This window comes from Balaenoptera borealis (assembly GCF_965194805.1).
Source record: "Balaenoptera borealis genome assembly, chromosome: 3".
Taxonomy (NCBI): domain Eukaryota; kingdom Metazoa; phylum Chordata; class Mammalia; order Artiodactyla; family Balaenopteridae; genus Balaenoptera; species Balaenoptera borealis.
The window spans coordinates 116189314-116211371 of NC_138866.1; the positions used below are offsets into that span (position 1 = coordinate 116189314).

General features: G+C 52.1%; 1 protein-coding gene across 2 annotated transcripts in view; it reads right to left on the bottom strand.

Annotated features, from left to right (window-relative positions):
- ITGA11 (integrin subunit alpha 11) overlaps positions 1-22058 on the bottom strand; it is a 128139-nt gene that overhangs the window by 29283 nt on the left and 76798 nt on the right. For both annotated transcript variants that reach the window (XM_082383248.1, XM_082383249.1), the window contains exons 8-14: positions 18492-18636; positions 17951-18116; positions 16534-16604; positions 7044-7188; positions 4335-4483; positions 1016-1156; positions 560-763 (exon numbers count right to left, since the gene is read on the bottom strand). In XM_082383248.1, the coding sequence (XP_082239374.1) occupies positions 560-763; positions 1016-1156; positions 4335-4483; positions 7044-7188; positions 16534-16604; positions 17951-18116; positions 18492-18636 (1021 nt within the window). The remainder of the gene's footprint in view (positions 1-559; positions 764-1015; positions 1157-4334; positions 4484-7043; positions 7189-16533; positions 16605-17950; positions 18117-18491; positions 18637-22058) is intronic.

A 22058-nucleotide genomic window follows, 5' to 3' on the forward strand; every position in this document is an offset into this window, starting at 1 on the left:
CAATATTTTATAATAACTATACATGGAGTATAACCTTTAAAAATTGTGAACCACTGTGTTGTAACTTATATTGTACATCAACTACACTTCAATTTTTAAAAAAAAGAATTCCCCACTGGGTGTAAATACACATTACCTGGCAGGTAACCCACCATTATCTCTAACTATGGTATATCTTACTAATAAAATAGGTAGGCAAAAGTGATGACCTGAGGGGACTTGGGATGGGTCACTTTTAGGAAGAGCACTGTTTCCAGCCTGAGGCACTTCCAGAGAAGAGGAGCCCAAACAGGCGTTCTCCACGTGTAGTCAATTGCATGAATACATATGAGGGCCAGTGAGGTTCAGGTCCTTGGGATTTTGTTGCTGTTGCTGGGGGGATAAAGTTAAGCAGGGAGAGGGTATCCAAAGGGGTGATGGGAAGGGCTTGAAGACAAATGCACCCATTTCAAAATTTCGATTTGAGGCAAGTTCTCTTTTCCTGTGTGAGGACAGGGCGTGAGCTACCAGGACTCCCAAGTCCTAGCTCCATCCATCTACTGGGGAGGGGGGGTGTTACCTGCTTCGGTGTCTTTAGGATGCTGCCTTGGAAGCCATGGAAGATATAGATGACTCCTCTGTGGCTGTCCTCCAGAGGGGCTCCCACCACCACATCGTTGTAGGCATCTTGATTGAGGTCCTGAACCGAGGCGATGGAGGAGCCGAATCGGGCATTCTGGTAACTGTGGGAATCCTTCAGTGTTCCATCGTAAACAAACCGGTTCTGCGAAACCAGTGGCAGGAAAAGGCTCAGGGGGACTTGGCAAGGGCTCTCTGGGTCGTGACCCCCTCTGGCCTGCAGCATCCCCTCTGCGTTTCCCCATTTCTCTCCTGCTATATAAGCCCAATGACAGAAGAGGTTCCCATCCTCCCCCGCTCCACAGGCAGGCGCCGGCCTCCCAGTTCCCGCGTGGACACCTGATCAAGGCAGGGATCAGGTGCCCCTGGAAAGCTGGCCAGCCTCCACGCTCCGTACCTGTCTCAGGTTGTAGATGTACACCCTGCCCCGCTCTCCGCCCTCGCTGAAGTACATGGGTGCGCCCACCAGCAGGACGTCAGTCACACCGTCGCCATCGACGTCCACCGAGGTGATCTCGCTCCCATAGTAAGAGCCTATCTGCGGCACAGGGATGGGGAGAGGGGAGTGGGGCTGGGCTACTGAGAGGCCTCTGCTCGCCAGTGGATGGAAACTGAGCACAGCCTTTGACTCAGAATTTTTGCTGCACAAATGAGAAGGTCCCTCCCTCTTTTCTCCTTCTGTTATCCATCCCGCCCCCACTCGGCTTTCCATTATTTAATTTTATTGATTGCCATTTATTCTGTAAGTGATACATTATAATGGCAAAAAGTGAGCAAAATAAAAGCCACATATGAAGAAGAAAATAAAAGTCACCCACGGTCCAAACAACCAACTATACCATGGATGTTTCAGTATATTTTTCCTCTGGACTGTTTTCTCTAGGGTGTGTGTGTGTGTGTGTGTGTGTGTGTGTATGTGTGTATGGTTTTAGTTTTACAATCTGGGATCAGACTGGATGTATAGTTTATATATTCTGATTTTTTAAATAAAACAATGGATCATGAGTATTTTCTCCGACGTGTTATATTTTTTTCCTACAACATGATCATTGGTGATTCTATAATATTCCAAATTACACGTGTGCCAAATGTATTTAATCAATCCTCTGTTGCTGGACATTTAGCTCATTTTCAATTTTTTATATTCCAAATAACTCTGGGCTTAGCACCTTGGGTGGTGACTTATGATTTCTTTTCAGTATTTGAGCACTTACTGTGTTCCTCTCCCACCATGGGTGCCATGTTCCCCCCTTCAGTGAGGGCACCATCTGACCACTTGGTTAGAAACCTAAGGGTCCTCCCTGGCTCCACCCTCCACCTCTCCCACCTGCAGTCTCCCTGCAAGTCCACCTGGTGGATGCCAAACATGTCCCGAATCCATCTACTTCCCGCCTCCTCCGATGCTTCTCCCCCATGTGAGGCACCTTCCAAAGCCCCACCCCCTCCAGGATGGCCCCTCCAGCCCACCACTGCAGAGAGATGAGTGCCCTCCAGCAGCTGACCATGCCACTTCCTTGCTTTGGGGGAAAATGTCCAAACTCTTCAGTGTGACCTTCCTAGACCAGCCTCTGTCCCCTACCCTCTGGCTCCCACATCCCCTCCTGACATACCAAGGGATTTCTCTTCTCCAGAAGCCCCCCGGCTCCAGCTGGGTTCCCAGCTGCCCCCTGCACATACTTTCCTTTGACCTGTACCCTCTCCCCTCCCCTCTCTCCCAGTAATGTCTATCGTCCTTCAGGTCACTGCCTGTTAGAAGCACCCCTGCCCTTCCCTACTCCACTCCCTGCAATGGTCCCTCCTCCATGCTCCCCCAGCCCCGTGCTCCTGCCCCCAGCCCCGGCTCCCTCCACCAGCGCCTCTGGACAGTGGGAGCTGTGCCTGTCTTCTTCCCTCCAGGCGTGGGTGCTGTGCCTGGCACGCAGGAGGTACTCAGTAAATGTTTATAGGAGGAAGGGGTCGCTCAGGAAAGAAGAGGAGCCCTTCCCAAGGACAGGCCCTGTGTGAGACGCTTTACAGCCTCAGGTTAGCTTGTGTGAGCCTCACGCTATCTTGGGAGAGATTATTGTCCTTATTTTACAGGGAAGGAACTGAAGCTCAGAGTTCAAGTCACTTGCCCAAGGTCAGAAGGCTGGTCACAGCCAAACTGGGTTGGAACTCTGATCCATCTGACACTCGAGCCAGTGATTCTCCCTCCCTGGCTTAGGGTGTTTTCAGAAGAAATTTATCCTCAAGCATTAAAAGCTTTTAACCAAGGAGAACGATAAAAATACAGAAGAGGGAAAAAGGAAATCATAAACACGGGGTGGGGGGGGAAGAGATGTGCCCACATGAAGTAATTAAGAGGCAGACAGAGAGCAAAGAGGGAGGCGGAGGGAGACCCTGTCTAAACATGTGGCCTCAGCTATGTGGGTCATGGTGATTTGGAATCCACTTAACTTAGCTGCCTTCAGCGCTGCGGTTTCTCATTCGGATGTTGGAGGTGGAACCAGGCAGTATAAATGTCATAAATTCATCAGCGAATTCCCTTCAGCCCTCAAGGTCTAGCCTAGGATTCCCGACAGAGCCAGCCCTGGGTACAGTGTGGGCGGGCAGGGTGGAAGCTGGGGCCAGAGCAGTGCCCGGGTCTGCCAGTGCCCTGGGATGGGAAGAGGAATGGTGGAAGGATGGCTCCCTGTAGCTAGAGGGATTTAGGTTTGACCCGGTGAAGAACATGTCCTCGTGGTGACAGGCCAAGGGCAGTAGAAAACACAGGAGACAGGGCTGTTCCCAGGCTCTGGAGGGCCGGGGGTGAGCCAAGAATAACAGTAAGGGCCTGGACAGGGCTCAGCTCAGGCCCAGGGTACGACGGCTGCTGGATGCTGCCAGGCAGGAGGGGCCGTGGCCTGGTTTGGGGATTGTTGGGGGTCAGGAGGTAGCATAATGTAGAGAGCCCCACCAAGAGTCCTGGATTCTGAACTTGACCCAGCCATGAATCTACCCTATCACCTTGGAAGAACTATGTTGCTTCTCAGGACCACAGTTTTCCTGGGCTATTGAAATGACTTGGATCAGAACCCTGTTTTCTGATCTTTTCACCATCATTGACTCTTATCATAGCTTTCCAGCTTGCATTCATGACCATCCAGCACGAGACTCTCAGCAGCACAGCCCTGGTTGCCCACCACATCCGGGGCAGTGACATTGGCAGCCGTATAGTTCTGCATTGTGCCCAGTCCGGGAAAGGAAAGAAGTTGGCATCTTGGTGAACCCATGGGGCCGCGCTATGGGTGGAGGCATGACTCCTCTCACTTCTGGTCGCGCCAAGGTGGCTTGAGGAACACGAGTGCCCCTTCAGGATGCCTACGGGCCCTGGCAGCCCAAGCTGGGAAGCTATAGCCTGGATGCTGTCTCTGGCCCTGAACTCTAGACACGACCAGAAAGAGGCTGGTAGTTGGGGGCAGAGGTCGGGGTCAAGGCACCAGAGACAAGGGCTCCATGAAGTGGGGGCAAGTGAATTCTCCCGGGTTCTCTTGCTGCAGCAGGGACCAGGCCTGGCTTCCTGAGGAAGGAGCATCAGCTCTAAGGCGGGTGTGAAGGAGGCGTATACCCCCAACCAGGAGGACGTTGGTGGGTCTGGGGACAGTCCTGAGAGGGAAGAGCTGAGCTGCAGTCCCCTCCAGCCCCACCTTCCCCTCTGTCCCACCCGTCTGCCCCGCCCCCAGCCTCCCCTGCGTTACCTGCTCGCCCTGCAGGGCCTGGTGGATGGTGAGACTCCGGTTGTTGTGCATAGTGAACAGGATGACTTTGCCTGTGTGGTTGAACCGGGGGGCTCCGGCCACGTACACCCGCCCCTGCCTGGAGGACACGACCGATGTGACTGTGTACCCTGCCACGGGAGAAAACAGGCTGGTCTCTGGCCCCGTGGCCTGGCAGACCTCACCAGGGCCCTGTGTGCGGCTCAGCTGTGCCGCTGAGGACTGGCCGCTGAACGGAGAGCGTTCAGACCAGGCCGAGCAGATGTGATACCACAGAGCGGTAGTTCCCAGGCGCAGCTGAGGAGGCCTGGAAGAGGCAGGGCCGGTGAAGGGTGGGGAGAACTCACTGCGCCCACCCACTGCTTGAAGGCATCAAGGAAGCCAGGTGGGGCCACTAATAGGCATTGCTGACCTGGAACATGCACATCACATGCTTCACCTGCCTAACAGGTGAGTGCATGACGGAACAGGGAGGAAAGAGAAAGGCAAACCCTAGCCACATTTCTTTTTATATTGGGCAGGCTTTGTTTTTGATCCCCACCGATAGTCTCTCTGGGGATCAACCAGTGTCCTGTTCATTACCGGAACCCCCTGCTAAGTGGTCCACCGGAAACTGAAGAGTTGGCTGTGCAGAGGCGAGGAACTGCTCCGCTCGGGGCACTTAGGTGGAGTCTCAGGGATTCCTGCAGCCCCAAAGCTTTGCAAACTCAAGAGGGAGTGACTAGGCTTCTTTCAGTGCACTCAAAAGAGATAGAGATGGAAACCCAGAGGCTCTTTGGGAAAGGCCACCAATCCGTGTTCTTGGGATCGGTGCCTGATCACTGTGAATTTCCAGTCGAGCGCCCAGTTCTGGGGGGTGACTGTGCAGCATCTTCAGGCAACTCTCCTGAAAGTGGGGCCCTGGAAGGTGTGCAAAGCCGAGAGTCCCACTTTCTGCCAGGAAACTGGATCATGGATCCCAGTTTTTAGATGGGTGTCAGGCCTTGTTGGCAGTTCCTGGGCGGTTTCTGGGGAATGCATGTCTCCTTCTGCCATGTGTGCATGCCTGCGTGTGTGTGTGTGTGTGCGTGCTCACGCCCATGCACGTGCATGCGCCTGTGTGTTTGTGGGTAACACTGTCTCTCGGGTCACCAGTTGCTTCTGGTCTGGCTGCGGGATGCACAGAGGAGCCGATGCAGTGGCCGGGAGGGTGGGTGCATTAGGGTGGGTTACTCTGGTTCCAGACACACCGTGTTTGACTCTTGGAAATGTATTCTGGGAAGTGGAGCTTGAAAGGTAGGTGAGACCAAGATATCCCATGGCGGGTGGCTAACATGGCCGTGTATTGAGGGTAGGGCGGGGTTAGGCTTGTGGTGTGGAGCAAAGGTTTCTTCTGAGTTGAGCGCTCAATGGCACTACTGAAAATGTTCTCAGTTGGCCCTGTGCATTTGGGCTTCCTCAGAAGGAGGGACAGTGGTGGTGGGAAGGTCTTGGGGGCTGAGTGTCCTGGGGGCAGGCGTGGGCTGACTCTCAAAGCTCCAAGCTGCGCTGAGAGAGAGCTTCCTGCTTCCCAGCCGTCTGCTGGCAGTGGTTTCAGTTCCCATGTGGCTCCTGGACCAGCAGGCGGGTCCCCCCCGAAAGCTGGACAAGCCTCCCTGAGGGCCTGACAGGAGGACCCGTGGCCAGAAGTCCATAAGCTTCCCCAGTGTGGAGGTGGAGAGCCTGGCCGGACTGTCTCCTTCTCCAAACTCCCCCTCTCCCCTGGGGCACATCGGGAGGAATCTTCCAGAGACCAATCTTCCAGACTGCCCTCACTGCACGAACCCCCAGAGGGAGGAGGAGGAAGAGAAAGGCACTTCCTCAGGACTCACACCCAAGGTGGTGACTATAGTTAAGGCGAGACTGTTGGGCCTCATGAAGGCCCATCATCCTGGCTCTGTGCCCCCAGGATCTTCTGGGAGGAGGAGTGACCTTCCCACCGCAGAGAGATCCACTGCCAACTCTGGATGGTCCACGTTCACGGAGAAGTGGGGTCCGAGGCTGCATCAGTGATGAGTAACTTCACAGCTGGTGGACTCAGTTCAGAAACTCAGAAGGACTCACAGACAATGGGAGCCCTGGGCATTCGCCCCCTGCTCCCTTTGTTCTGGTTCAGCCCTTTCAGAAAGGCCATGGCAGAAGGGCCTCAGCATGGATGGTGGAGGCCCTGCTCCTGCAGAGCTAGAGGTGACTGGGATCTGTCAGGTTAAGGTCTCACAGCTGGGACCTATCACCATCAGGTCAACGATTCATGCTTTTCTTTTTACGACCACTCTAAGGTACTTAATGGGAACTGACTTCTGCCTTGATTGTAAACCTTAACGCATCCTCGACTTGCATTTTGCCTTGGGGAGCCAGGCTTCGTGCACTCAAACCTGAAAACACAGCAACAGCTGCCCTAGAGTCTAGACGCATCAACTGAAACAACACATTTCAGGTTGGGGTGCGTTGCGTGTCATTTACTCTGCCTGCTTATCGAGAGCTTGTGACGTGCCAGGCATGGCGCTGGATGTGGTGGATGCCAGGCTGGAGAGGCAACGGCCCCTGACTGCGCCTGAATCAGCACAGATATGCTCAGACAGGCCCCTGGTCTCAGGTGTGGGCAGGTTCTGGATCCCTCAGGTCCCCTCCTCGCCCACCGCCCGCCAGCCACCCCTCAGCTCTGGCTCTTACCCAGGTACGCGCCGTGGTTCTTGAGCTCCTCGGGGAACTCCTTCAGGTAGGACTCTCGGAGAGGAATGACCTTCCCGCCGCTGGTTTCCTTTAGCACAGCTCCATTCCAGTCATAGGCACCAACGGCTCCCAGCAGAATCCCATCCTGACATTGGGAAGGGGATGCACATCAGCTCGTGTCCCCCAGGTGCCCCTCGCCAGGAAGCCGCACCACATCCGCAACCATGAAGCATCTGCCCGTCCCCTCTGGCACCTTCTCCTGGGTTTGTTATTTAATAGCCCAACTTCCAGCCAGGATTCTTGGCTTTTGAAGGAGCCAAGGAACTTTGAAGGAATGTTCTAGAAACAAACTCCAAATCCAGGACCAAAGCTCCATTCCATTTTGGGCTTCAGAACCCCTCTAGGAAATCTCTTGTTGCCATCCCTTCCTTCTGACACTCCTTTAAGTGGTGTCCCTATGCTTTTCCTCCTTCCCATTCCTTCGCAGGGTCTGAGTTGCTTTCCTGAGTGTGTAAATCCTACTTCTTCATTTCTTCAGTAAAAAGTCACTGCGTGTCTATCTTGTGTCAGACACTTGCTTGGTGCTGGGGATACTGTCCCTGCCCTCACAGAGCTCACAGATATAAATAAATATACAAATAAACATAATACTTGCAAACTGTGATAAATGCCACACGATGAGGGATATGATAAATGTCATGGTGAGGTTGAATTTAGAGTGAGAGGGGGCTCAGGAAAAGCGTTTTGAGCAAGTGATGCTTACCCAGACACCCGGAGGGATGGGACTTTTTTTTTTTTTTTAGCGATATTTAAGTTAACTTTAATACAAACATCACATACTTCTACCTTCTCGGAAATGGTTGCTTCATCTTAACTAAGGAAATGGAAAACTATGATGACTTAAGTCTTCATTCTGTGATTTGTGTGTTTGGACAAGTTTAGGCAGACAGCAAAAGCTCCAGAGGTCCTGCCACCAAACCTACAGCATTGTGCAAATGCCCTGAGGCTGGAGAGAGTTCAGAGCCTTTGGCTTAAGGAACTGAAAGCTGTTTGATGGGGCTGGAGCCTTGAGTAAGAGGGCAAGGTGGCTCAATATGAGGCTAGACAGATAAGCCAGGGCCACATTTGTGACAGCCAGCACCCCAAGGACAGGAGCTTATCTTTGGTTGCAGGGTAAGCGGATGCTGCGATGCCTGGGCAGGAAGATGGGGAGCTCTGGCTCCTTGAGGGGAAGCCTCCAGGGTCATTTCCGAGGACCGGGTCCACTCACTCCCTGGGTTGTCCCTGCACCCTATCCCCACCCCCCCAAACCATCCACATAACTAGTGGGTATAGGAAGACAAACAGCAAGCACTCAGAAGAGGAAGAGAAGTGACTAGGGACAATGAGGGGCTGAGGAGGGGGCATGGAAGCAGGGAGGGGCTGCCTTCCTGGGTCACCTTGGTGATCATGTGCCAGGGGCATCCAGCTTTGCCTCCCAGCTTTGGGCTGTTAAAGCACAAGCTGGTGAAGTCACCTCTCTCCCACTGAGCCCTCCTTCAACCCAGCTGGTCGGTGGGATTTGCGGTTTCCCCACCACTTGTGGTCCAAGGCACTCAATTTCTCCCTGCCCCCAAAGCAATGGTGCCAATAGAAAAATGTGACTCTGGCCTTGGGACAATCAGAGCCGTAACTAAACACACAGGCGGAATCCCCAGGCACTAATTTCATTACTGGCGGTGGAGAGGGCAAGATTGTGAACCCTAATAAGCTAAGCTTCCTTTTCTCATTTCCAAGGTGTCACTTTAAAGAGTAAAGTTGATCATATATAAGGATTAAAAAGTCCTAATATTCTAGAGGTAGAACTGACTGTTCAGACAGGATGTTTTTACAGCTATAAATAAGCTGCTCTTGGGTGAGTCCGATGTGCTGGGTTGTGTTTAAAGTCTCACTTTCTCATTAGCTTTCTCCCTCCCACTCTGTGTGCCTCAGCCTGGGAGAGTCTGACAATCTGCTGGGTCCAGGATCCGGGCCAGGGCCTCAGGGACTCGCGCCAACATTCCTTGCACTTGGGATGTGCTCCATTCTTTGAGGGACCCTTTCTCACCCAGTCACTCATTTGTGAGAGACCAGAGGGACAGATATTTATTATCTGCACTAGACTAATGAGAACCCGAGGTTCAGAGAGGGAAAGGGAGTTGCCCGAGGTCACACAGCAAGTCAGAAGCAGGGCTGGGACGGGGTTGGTCAGAGGAGAAAATGACTATCTGCTTCACCAGAAGCCCCTAGGTTTTGCTTCTGATGCAACAGCAGACCAGTCTCTGCTTCACGGGGAGGCCTTTGAAGATGAATGTCTTGGCTTTGTAGATGACCGGAAGCCTTTGCAACGTACTGAGAAGGGCTGGCTCAACCTGGGTGCCTGGGGTTCAGCTGGGGAGACCTGATGCTGACTCACCACATGTGGGGCTGGGGAATTCCATCGGGATTTCTGCATTTGGCAGCACTGGGCAAGGGTGGAGGTCCCAGGCTCTCACCTGTGCCATTCTACCCGGCAGTGGCTCTAGGCTTGCGCTCTAGTGGGAGGCCATTTCCTGAGCAGGGTCTCCTGGGGGCCCTGCTGTGGAGAGGGCGCACTCTGAGGAGTGGGCGGGCCGAGAGGGCAAGCCAAGGCCACAAGGCAAAACTCAGGTTGTCACAATCTTTTTCCAGTTGGGGGAGCCCAGACGTTTTGAGTTTGGAAAAAATCTGGAAGGGTGGAGCCGAAAAAAGGACGAAAGCTTTGACAGAAGAAGCCAGGCATGCAAGCCCAGCTGGAAAACAAACAGCAGGGCATTCTGGGGAAGAGCCGTGTCCCATGCCCCAGGCCTGGCACCGGCTCCCTGACATACGGCCTCCTTTCCTACGAGGCCTCTGGGGCCCCCACCAGATATTACCAGTGTGTACCTGGGTGGCCTTGCACAGATGAACCCTTGGCACCAGCTGACTTTCCTGGTGCTCTGTGAGGAAATGAGGACACAAGCTTGGTGGCCCTCAGGAGGTCTAAGGCCAAGTCTGTGCCCTCCCTGAGGACGACCTGTACCTGTACGTGCCTGAGCCTGGCACTCACCATCAGATCCCGCCAGCTCAGCCCTCAGCTGCCCTCTGACCGGCCCTGCAGCAGTATTACCTTCCCAGCTGAGCTGAGTGCTCCCTGGCGTGTGGCCACATCTCCCCAAACTCCATGTTCCAGCCAGTCCCTGCCCCCAGCCAGGGTCGGGTCGCATCCCCAGCACAGGAAGCAGCATATTCTAGAACAGTGCTTCCCAGCTGGGGGTGGTTTAGCCCCCCAGGCAATATTTAGCGGTGCCTGCAAAACAGCTCTGGTTGTCCCAGCTGGGGGTGGTGTTGAGGTTACTACGGCCTCTGGTGGGTAGAGGCCAGGGATGCTGCTGGGCCCCTACGACACACAGGACAGCCCCGCAGCAAAGAAGTACCCAGCCCAGGGGGGCAAGAGGTTGAGAATCCCTGGCCTGGGGGTTAGAGCATGATCTCTGGTGTCAGACATTCCTGAGTTCCACTTCTAGCTCCAAAACTTCTAGCTGTGTGACCTTGGGAAAGTTCCTCACTCTCTCCTAGCCTAAGGGTCCTCAGCTGTAAATAGTTTTGTGGTGAGAACTAGCATTTTGAATCCTTGGCAGGGCACCTGGCAGCCAATAAGGACTGGGTACATAGTAGTTCTTCTCATTCATTAATTCACCCATAAAGCACTTCCAGGGAGGCAGGAGTCAAAGAATCAGATCTCACAGTCAGGTTGGACCTACAGATGAGTCAGTACAGCCGCCTGTGAGGAATGATCTGATAGAGGCAAGGACAACTTATTTTGAGGACCCACTGGAGCGGGTGACCAGCCAAGGCGGGTGGGGGTGGGTGCATGGTGGAGTTAGGAAAGGATTTTAAGAAAACCTTACTTGACCTATTAGGAAGTCTTGAAATGCACACTTCCAATTCCAAGCCTCAAGATTCAATTCCACACATATTTTTCAGACATCTGCTCAAAGACTGAGGTTCACAGAGGTTAAATGATTTGTCTGAGGCCACACGGCCAGGCAGTGCTTTCCTCCGGCCTGGTAGTAATGGAATGAGAACACCAGATGCTAGTAGTTCTTGGCATTGGAGAGGCAGGACTGTGGAGGCAGGTGGAGGTGGCCCCTGGTGGTTCTGTTCACAGGGAGACCACCTAGAGGGCACCGAGGGCTGGCCTCCTCCCCCAGCCTCCCTCGCCTGCATGTCCATCACCAGAGGGGCCGTGGGGCGGGCAGGACTCTGTTCCCGAGAGCCCCTTCTAAGGCAAATGCATCATTAAGAGGGTGGATTATGCTTTAACTAGCTGCTCAGATTCTCTCAGTAGAAGATGTTTTCAAGAAGCCTAAAGTGGAGCCTGAGAAAGGGATGAGTGCCCAGAGGTTTAGGTAGGGTTGGGCAGGAAAGACCCAGAAACAGGCCTGCAACATTTCTGTGGAGAGGGGTCCCGCACCATTCGTGGTGCTGGAAGACAGTGGTCAGGGCACGAGGAGGGGGCGTCGAGGAGCGGGTGTGGGGAGCAAAGGGCACGCTGTTACTTGACTACTCATTCCAGATCAGAGGGTGGGTTATTTCTACTCAGAGGTCCTGGAACAAGGCCCAGGAGTGAGGCGCTGGGCACCAGGGCACAGCCTGAGGACATGGGGCTGGGCTTCGGAGGACCTCAATGAACCAGAAATGATTCCTGCCACCAGGAGTCAACTTGTAAACAATCCAGAACAGCATGGTGGCAGACTTTGGCTACCATGTCCTGGCCTCGCATGGGGGCAGCCCTGACTGCCTGCCCCAGAGCTGGCAGGGGGAAGAGTCCACCATCTAGGGCTAAGAGGACTCAGAAGGGCTTTACAGCCTTTAGGTGTCAACCCCTCTTTTCACCATTATGGATGAGTTTCTTTTATTTTTGATTGAATCAGATATGCAAAGCGATTCAAATGCAAAACTCTTAGGAAAGATGACAACTTTAAGGCTTCAACAGCTGAGAACTTTACATAATAGCCAATAACCTTAGCTATCTCGTCCACAGCCCCAGGAGGGCTGCTGAAAAGGGCACAGGCTAAAGAGGCAGCGGGATGGCTGGGGCTGTTGGTCTGGGAATAAGACTCACCCCCAACCCATCCCCTTGGCTTGTTTCAAATGTAACTGAGGCTGGGCCTGCCGGACCATCAGTGTGTAGTTTAAAGGAAAAATGATCTGTTCCCATCTTGGGTGAGCGGTCAAGTCTTTTGTGTAGACAAGATCCACCCTAATAAAACTGCTTCCTTCTGTAAACTTTTGGTGTTGGGGAGATTTATGGAGTGCAGTGTAGGAGAGTCCATCAAGGAAGGGGGCTCCCCTGCAGCTTCATCCATCACCATGGGCATCAATTATATATGGTCCTCTTCCTTCCTTCACACCTTGTGGCCCACGGGGATTACAGAGTTAGAGGTATGGATCCCTTCTGCAAGCTTTCTGGCAGATTCATGCAGCTTTTTCTTGGTTACCCAGCTTGACAGGGAGTTCATCACCTCAGCAAGCAGCCAGCACTAATAGAAGCCACTCCAGCTCTTAGCGGATTTTGCATTCATTTCCAAATGCTAAGGGAACCATTGGCTTACAAATCCATTCTGAAACGTGGCCAGGGATCCATAGCTAATTTTCCTGATGGTAATTTCTGGAATATTCTCTTTCCCCTTTTTGCTAATCAGGACTAGAGTTTCCTGGGGCTCCAGGTCCCTGGGTTTTCCCAGCAGCTCTGAACTTTGGCCATCAGCCTGGAATGTAATGCCTGTGGCCTGGAGCTTTAGTGCATCCGGAGGCCAGGGAATGTCTTGGGGTCTCCTCTCCTAACCTGGGCTCTGGTCCTTCCTTCCTCTTGTTGCTTTCACCCTTCCTAACTTGAAGGCTGCTTTCATTGCTAGGTAAGATGGCAGCAGACCAGGTTATCAGACCCTGGGCCTTTCCTCTGCCATTTGTGAACATTCTACTGGGTCCTTCCCCTGGGACTAGGGATCTTTCCTTCTGACAGAGCTCAACAGGCCCAGGGCAGCTGAAGACTCTTTCAGCACATTTGCAGGAAACAGCTGCCTGAGGCTGTCTGTGGAGCATTTCCAGGGGAGATGGAGCCCAGGGGTTCAAACAGGAGATGGACTTGGGCTCAGGACCAGTTCTGGGTAAAGCTGAAAGGCCAGACCTTCCTGCCTCCAGTTCCCAGAGAGCTGCGGAGTTGGAATCTGAGGGACAGGACAGCTGTGGCCAATTATTTTATTTTTATAATTTATTTATTTATTTATTTATTTTTGGCTGCATTGGGTCTTCGTTGCTGCGCGTGGGCTTTCTCTAGTTGTGGCGAGCGGGGGCTACTTTTCGTTGCGGTGCACGGGCTTCTCATTGCTCCTGTTGCGGAACACGGGCTCTAGGCGCGCAGGCTTCAGTAGTTGTGGCTCACGGGCTCTAGAGCGCAGGCTCAGTAGCTGTGGCGCACGGGCTTAGTTGCTCCACGGCATGTGGGATCTTCCCGGACCAGGGCTCGAACCCGTGTCTCCTGCATTGGCAGGCGGATTCTTAACCACTGCACCACCAGCGAAGCCCCTGTGGCCAATTATGATGGCATCAGCAGCCTGGAACTGAAAAACCTCTGTGCTCTAAAATAGCAACCCAATGGCCAGTCACAGTGCCAGACAGCCCACCATCATTGCACAATTCCTTTGGATTTGGAAGGATTTTATTTATTTAGAATTTTTTTAAAAAAAGTATAAAAGAGTCTCAGATTCAAATGTAATCACTGTCTCTTTCAAAGTCCTATCAGATAAACACTTCCAGATGTCTGTCACTTGAAAACAAGACATGGGGTGATAGAAGAACTGGGGTCTGTATCTACAGGGTGGGGAGAGGCGTCCTGGTTTCTCTGATTAGGAGAAGAGAACAAGAGTTGAGCACGTGGAAGAAGCTGCACAGGGCAGCACATGACCTTGATGTCAATAACAAGCTGGGGGGGGGGGGAGGGCTCTGAGCTCCTGGTATCTCCCCTGCAGCTGGGGAACTCATTGATCCTGCAAGGACTCATCTTGTTGACACACTCTGCTGCTTGGGCCACTGTCAGGGTTCAGCTGAACTCCCCCGAATCCCTGAAGCTTGTCTTAACCTCCCTTCTCTTTAGGTTCCCTGATTCCTGGGCACACACAGATCACAGTATTAGAAGCAGGAGACTGAACTTACCATTTAAGAGTCTTTCTCCCTAACTAGACTGTGAGCTGCTGTCAGCTGAAATGTTACCTTCGTCTCTCTGTATATTGGGTTGGCCAAAAAGTTTGTTCGGGTTTTCCCTACGATGTCACGGAAAAACCCGAACGACATTTTTGGCCAACCCAATACATCCCCAGTGCCTCGCACAGAGCCGGGCACACGGGGAGATGCTCGAAAAATGACCTCGAAGTGGAAGATGGAGACATGGGACATTCACTCTCTCTTGCTGTCCCCAACATCAGGGCTGCTCCGAGACCCCCTCCCCAACCCCATCTGTGCTCAGACTTCCCCCAGGCCTGTGCACACAACTTCCTCTCTTCTCCTGCTTGCTGCCACCCATGGCTGCTGAAATTCTTGTCCAAGTGCCTGCCTCCCCCGATCCTTCCCTGACACCCCCCTCCCCTAGCCTGGGCCTTTCCTTCTGTAAGATCCTGATCACATGTTGCCTTAATTAGTGTTAGATGAGTCCAGCTGGTTCCCCATTGAGCAGGGGGTCTCCACAGGGGGCTCCATGGATAGGGGGGGCCTCCTGAAGTTGAATGCCTGTACCCAGGAGAAGTCTGTAGTTTCTGTTATCTTATTCTCCAAGCTCAGAACTGCTGTTCTGCATTGTTTGCAAACTGACTCCTGTTTGGCAAGAATAATTTCCACTCCCTTTTGATACCTTAGTTGCATTTGACAAATGCTTGTTGGATTTAATGAAATCGATTTTCCTTGCTGCATTTTCCAATCAGCCCTGACCCCGGAGTCAGGAGACCAGGGCTAGTCCAGCTGGAGCACAGGACTTGCCGCCTGACCTGTACGAATGGACGCCCTCGTCCCTCCTGGTACTCGGCCCCTTACCCTCAGACTGTGAGCTCCTTGAGGGCAGGGCTCTCACCTCTGAACCTCCTGGCATCCAGCACAGGGCCCAGCACAGAAAAGGCACTGAAAAGATTTGCTGATATAACAACCTAAAATGGGACAACTATTACCACCTGCCTACTTTGCAGGGCTGTTTCTGAGCATGAATGAGGCACAGAAATTTTCTGGAAATATTAAAGTGCTCGGCACATATTACATGACTGTTATCAATATAGGGCAGTTATATTTATATTTTGCTGTATTCAAGCAGGCACGAGACAGTCCAGATGCAGCTCAGGAAATGCTAAGCGTGAGTCGCGTTTCCACCCATCTGCCTGCTGTCTGCTGTGCATCTGTCCCCCTCCCTCCGATTTGGGATCTCTGACTGAGGCCCCCTTAGATTCCAAACGCTCTCACGGAGCAGCTGCTTGTTGTTGGGGAGAGAGCATGAGACTAATATTTCTCTCACTTCTGTCACTTCAGCAGGTCACTCAACCTTCCTGGGACTTGGCTTCTTTATCTGGAAACTGGGAACAAGGAATCCTGCCCTGTCCACCTCACAGAGGAGTTGGGAGAATTTGGTGGGTTACTGAAAGTGACATATAAGTGGGATGGACTGATAGGCCTTTTCTGGCAAATTAGGGGGCACAAGTCCACTCCCATGGGGGCCAGCCTGGGCAGAGCATATGCATGCAAACCCAGGACACCTGTCTGTCCAAAGCGTGCCACGGGGGCATGTGCTGATACTGACAACACAGGCTTTCCCTGCATGGTGCTCCACGGCGGGGCTATACCCCAAACAGCTTATAAAGCATGCAGCTATGGACTCCTCTGCCCCTCTGGAAATCCTATGAGGTTTCAGCCTCATCTTGAGAATCAGAACCAGGTGAAGCACATGCCCCAGACAGAACATGACGCTTGTGACACCATATGTCAGCTTGGGACCTCTGCAACACGATGCCGAGTCCACAAAGAGAGAAGCCCATGTGGGCTGCCTTCCAGAGCACACCTGGCACATCTGGACACCCTCCCAACATCGATGCAGGGCCGTGCCCCTGCACACACAGGCCACCATGGGCATGCAGGGCACTATTACAGCCCAGGCAAGTGGTTTTGCCACGTTGACCTAGCTTTTGCACGAAGCTCTATGGACTGAATGGGACCCTTGGTCCTGGGGGGACACATCCCCATGCACGGGGGGGCTTGAGACAGCTTATTATAAGTTGATGACCTTGACATCCCTCTTCCACCCACAGAAGACGAGAGGCAGAGAGACCCCAAGAAAGAGAGAAAGGGGGATGAGAGACAGCCCAAGAATGGCGAGATGATGACCCAGAGAGCTGGGAAGAGGGAGAGGGCAGGAGGGCAGCTCTAAACCCATCCTTACCTCCACTATGTGAGAGGAAAAGCCCGTCTGTGACATCTCCAGCCCGAAGGAGGTTTCATTCTTGTTGGTGCCTGAAACAGAGGGACAGAAAGATGTTAGCTCCGCACCTGATTTCTTAGCACCAGACATACCTGCAGCTCAGTGCCCAGCACCTGTGAACCGGAAGCACTTGCAGGGAGGTGAGAGGGGGCCCCGGGCCTGGACCAGCTCATCTGCCCCAGCAGCAGGCACCTTCCAGGTGGTCGTGTAGGTTTATTATTAGCAGCTCACTCCCTGCTGAAAAGGACTTGGAACGACTTATATTACAGGGCACGCATACTATAGGGATGTCAATGTAGGGGAAAGATCCGGAAAAGCGCACGGAAAGAAATAATCTGCATTGTTGGCAAGAAATGGAATTTCCCACTTTGTTCATTCCTACTGTTCACCAGATTTGGTTCCGGATGCTTCTGGATGGTTCCCAAATATCAAATTGACCCTTAGGAGGAAGACCTGTCACCACCACAGATCTGCACAGGAATCCCATGCGTGCTGAAAGCTCCTCCCTGCACAGGGCCTCCTGACGTGTCACTGGAGCCAATGTTCTCGTCACGCGAGGCGACCATTTCGAGAATAAACTCACTGATTTGGATGTTTAATTCTAAGGTGAGGGTCAAACAGGTTCATACTTTCTATTCCTTTATCATGGGTTATGAGGGCTTTTCTTCTCTTTCCCTGTGTCTGTAGCTCGCCATCTCCAATGCAGAGCAGGCTGCTTGGGCTCTGGGATGCTGCCCTCTTTCTCTTTTGACAATCCCCCTGTATGGTAGAGCCCAGTAGGGCAAGGGCCCCTCTACAGCAATATATGGTGCCAACGAGACCCATGCAAATCGAAACTGGAGTTTGAATTATTAAGGAGAGAGGCAATGTGAGGAAACCCCGCCAAAAGGTCGAGTGGGAGCAGTGGGACTTGGGGAGTGAGCGTTTCAGGCGGTGGAGTCTGGCTCAGCTGGGCTCAACTCGAGTTGCCAGATAAAATATGAGACGCTCAGTTAAATTCGAATTTCAGACAAACAACTAATGGTTTTTTAGTACAAGTCTGCCACAAATGTAGTATTTTATATTTGCTAAGTCTGGCAATGCTCGTTCAAACCCCAATTCCTTCCTGAGCTGTCGGAGCTCTGGCAAGTCATTTGGCCCCTTCGAGCTGCAGTTTCCTCCACGGTAAGAGGAGGGAATTATCAGCAGAACCAGCCTCCGGGGCTGTTTGGAAAGTGCACAGCCTCGCATACAGCACAGGAGCGCCCCAGTGTTGGCGGTCATCACAAAGGGAGGACTCCTGCTAAACCCTCCCACCCCGGGGGGCTGGATTTCGCTCTGTGGGCTTCACCTGCTGCGAGCCCAGGAGCGTGGACCCCTGTTGAGAAGCAGCGCTCACCTTCCAAGCTGAAGATCCTGTCCCCCAGGGCGTCGACAATGTCCTTCAGGGCCGCCTCATCAGTGACGTTGAAGAAGTGCTTGTCATCGGGGTCACTGGCGATGTATTTGATTTCGTTTAGAAAAGCTTCTGGATTGATCCCCCTGCGGTTGTAGTAGCCCAGGACCTGCCAGGGAACAGGGGCAGGGGCGACAAACCGGGACATGGCACAGACCTCCCCACACACCCATGGCCCCAGACTCGGACCCTGTTCTAAGATAGGGTTCCAGGGCTTGGGAGTGTTTTCTAGTTTTCGGAGGTTTCAGAACCTCCCTGGCAATGGAGAAAAAAACCCCCACAGCTGTTGTGGATAAACCTGGGCAGGACAGAAAGGAGATTCTCAACTGCTCTTTAGGAGAATATGTAACAAGCAGAGGCCCATTTGAGGGCCTGGATGGCTGGTTCACTGCCCAGAACCGCCCCCCACCCCAGAGTCCCCAAGGGGTTGATGGCGGAGCCTCTAGAGGGTGGGCAGGGGCAGGACAGGTAGGGCAGGACTCACGGCCACAGCGTATCTGGTCACGTTGTCCCTCTCGCTTTGCTGGATCACCTTCTCCAGGTCTGGGCTGTCGTGGGACTCCCCATCCGTGATGACGATCATCACCTTCTTGGCCCCTTTCCTTCCACCCTTCTGGAAAGCCTCTGAGCTGGAACCCAAGCACAGGGGGAGGGTCACAGAGGAAGCTGGGGATGGGGCAGCCCTGGCGCTCCTACCGCCACGAAGTCAGGGCTAAGCACCCGGGCAACCCTACAGGGTGTTGGTACCTTGAACCAAAGAAGCAGCTGGATTGAGATGCCCAGACTACTCGTTCACCAGCTGCTCGGATGCGTCTTAAATCTGCTTGTCTTTAAAGAGTGACTTTAAAAAGCCCCTCTCAAGTCCTGATCTTGCTGTTTTGGGGAAGCAGGGGGAAGGGGTGGGTCTGGGAGGGGAGTTCAGGGTCAGGTGGAGACCTTTAGAGGCCCTAATTTAACGGTTCAAAAGCCCAGCCACACATTAGAATCATCTGGGGAGTTAAAAAAAAAGTGATGCCCAGGCCCCACCTGGACTCATGAAATCAGAATTTCTGGAGTGTGGCCTGGGCACCAGCATTTTTCAAAAGTTCTAATGAACATCGGAGTTGAGAACCACTTCCCTCAGTTCTGAAAAGGTGACGTGCCAGAGCAATTCAACAGCCGAACAACGCTGGTCCATAAAATGTGTGTGATGAAGCCTGACAAAGTTCAGATTTTTCCCAGGAGAACTACTTTGATTCTATTTTGGGAACTATTAAATATCAAATTCTATGACAAATATTTCTCTTTCTTGCTTTTTATTTTGTTTTCAGTGGCCGGAGCAGGTGCTTGGCCTGCCTGCTGGGCAGTCCAACCAGGAGCCGGGGGGCTGGCACTCTATGGACTCTTGGAGCTGGTGACCCGTCTACGAAGCAGGAAAAATTGGCTCCTGAACCATCACTGGCTCTTGGCGCCCGTGTGAGGCCAACTCTCCTTCAGACCATGAGGTTCTGAATTTTCCAATAAGGACCTAAAAATAAATGTTACCCTTAGACTCTGCAGTGAGTCCTCAAAGGTCTGACTCACAGGTTCAAGTACCATGATGTCAGGTTAAATCCCATCACCCTAAGGCTTTGGTTACCAGGGGTATCTTTTGTTACACAGCAAGCTGATGAGCTGACGTGCGTGATTTAGATGTTAAGGAATTCACAAAACTTGGAATAAATTAGTTCAGAGCATCTTCAAGCTACCAGTTAAGAGAAACAGACCATCTGCCATTCTCTTAGCAATTCTATGATATTCTGGATATGCTGGCTTTAAAAACTCCTCTAACTTTAGTATGAGGTGTGGACTGAAGGGGGGCAGAGGCACACTTGACATGACAAAATACAGAGAATATTTTGGGCTTAAGCCCGACTCAGTGGAGGGAGAATGCTGCTAGTCCTTCAAAGGAGACTCGAGATGCTTCCATGACTTCATTGGAGGGCCAGGTCCAGGAACAAAACTCCAGGAGAAAAAATATAGCATGGGAAAAACAGGCTTTATTACATATGGAGCCAAGGAAGTTTCAGGATCATATTTCCATAGAGTGGAATGGTGTGACTATCTGTATGAATCTGTAATAGCATAAATATTGGCATGAATCATCAGATTTAAAATTGTGAATTTGTATTGTGTAAAAGACTTGGATTTGTTGCTTTGTAAATCAGACTATAACTTCCTGGAGTGCAGTGAAAGCTTTATACTCACGACAGTTTCCATGAACCTGGAAGCCAATGTGACCCCTTGGAGAAAGGTCATATCACGTCTCCTTTCTGCTCAAAACCTGTCCTGGCTCCCATTTCTCCCAGGTCCTGATAATGGCCCACGAAACCCTTGGTAATCCCTCTGAGCCCCTCCTCCTGGTGGAATCTTCACTGATCCTGGAACCACCAGGCATGCTCCTGTTTTAGGGCCTCTATCTGAGCTGCTCCCTTTTCTGGAACCTCCCCTGCCAGGCACCTGCTTGGCCAACTTCCTCACCTCCTTTAAGTCTCCACTCAAATGTCAGCTCTTGGTGAAGCCTTCCCTGACTACTTGGTTAATGCTGATTAAATACCTGCCCTCCCCAACCTGCCTGACTGCCTTTACCAGACTCTATTTTTTCCCCCATAGCTTGTATCTCCCTCTAGCATACTAGCTATTTATTTGTTTTTTGTTTTTTTGTTTTTTTGCTTATTGTCTGCCTCACCCTCTAGAATATCAGCTTCACAAGGGCAGGACATTTATCTGCTTTGTTCACTGATCTATCCCAAGTGTCTAAAACAGTGTGAGGCACATAGTAGATGCTCAATAAAAAGTGTTGAGTGAATGAAGGTGGCATTACAGCGCTGTCCTGTCCCCTCCCCTCAAAGCCACACATGGCTGCCAGACTCACCTTCATGCGCACATTTGATGATGACATTCAAGAACCTTCAGTGGCCAATCACGCTTGTTTTAGCTACAACGTTATAACTCTCACAATCTGACTCCAAACCATCTTTGCAGCTGCAGGGCTTACTACTCCCCAACACGAACCTTGCTCAGAGCAAGGCTCTGAATGTAAACGTTCCTCAACTTTCCCTCTCCTCTGCCCTTATTGGGGCAGAATGTCTTCTGTGGAATGTCTTCTCTCCACCTCTCCCTGCTGGAATCCTGGGGTCTGTCAGATATCCCCCATCTTGGCAGTCCTCTCTGGTCCCTCCCTTGGAGCCCTCCTCTCTCATCCTCACTGAGTTAGGGTGGCGCTTACCAGAGCTCCCCTATTAAACCAGGGGTCACGGGTTACCCTCTTTATAACCCCTCAAGTCCATGGCCTGGATCTTTGTACTCTAGTAGGTACACAGAAAAAAATGCATTATGAATAGCTGAATGAGGAGAGAAAACCTTTTACCTTAAAAGGTACCAGCTGTAATTTGGGACCCAGACTTGGCTGGGAAGATCAGATTTCAAAGTTCACTTGAGGTGTAGATCGCACACCCCAGCAGTGCTCGTGAGTCATGATGGTTCAAGCTACTAGGTGAGTCACACACACTTGACCTGGCGGAGATGGGCTGCGAAATGAGATGGAAGCAGTGTGTTCCATCCCGGTGGGAGTCATTTAGCTTCTCAGTGATAGCTCAGTGGGCGTGGGCTTCCTCCGTTCCCCTGGCCACTTCACAAGAGCCTGCTTGGGGTCTCAGGGACTCACCCCCATGAGGGCCCATTTCTCATGAGGGTGAGTAAGAGCCATCTTTACACAGAGGGATGCTCATTTAGCAAAAAAGCTTGAGCAAGTTTCATCAGTGAACAGAAATACACTGGTGGAGCAGTAACTTAATCATAAAGAGTAGTGAAGTTGGGTGACTTCCCTGGTGGTGCAGTGGTTAAGACTCTGCGCTTCCAATGCAGGGGACCCGGGTTCGACCCCTGGTCAGGAAACTAGATCCCACATGCGTGCCGCAACTAAGAGTTCTCATGTCACAACTAAGAAGCCCATGAGCCACAACTAAGGAGCCTGCCTGCCGCAACTAAGACCTGGTGCAACCAAATAAATAAATATTAAAAAAAAAAAAGA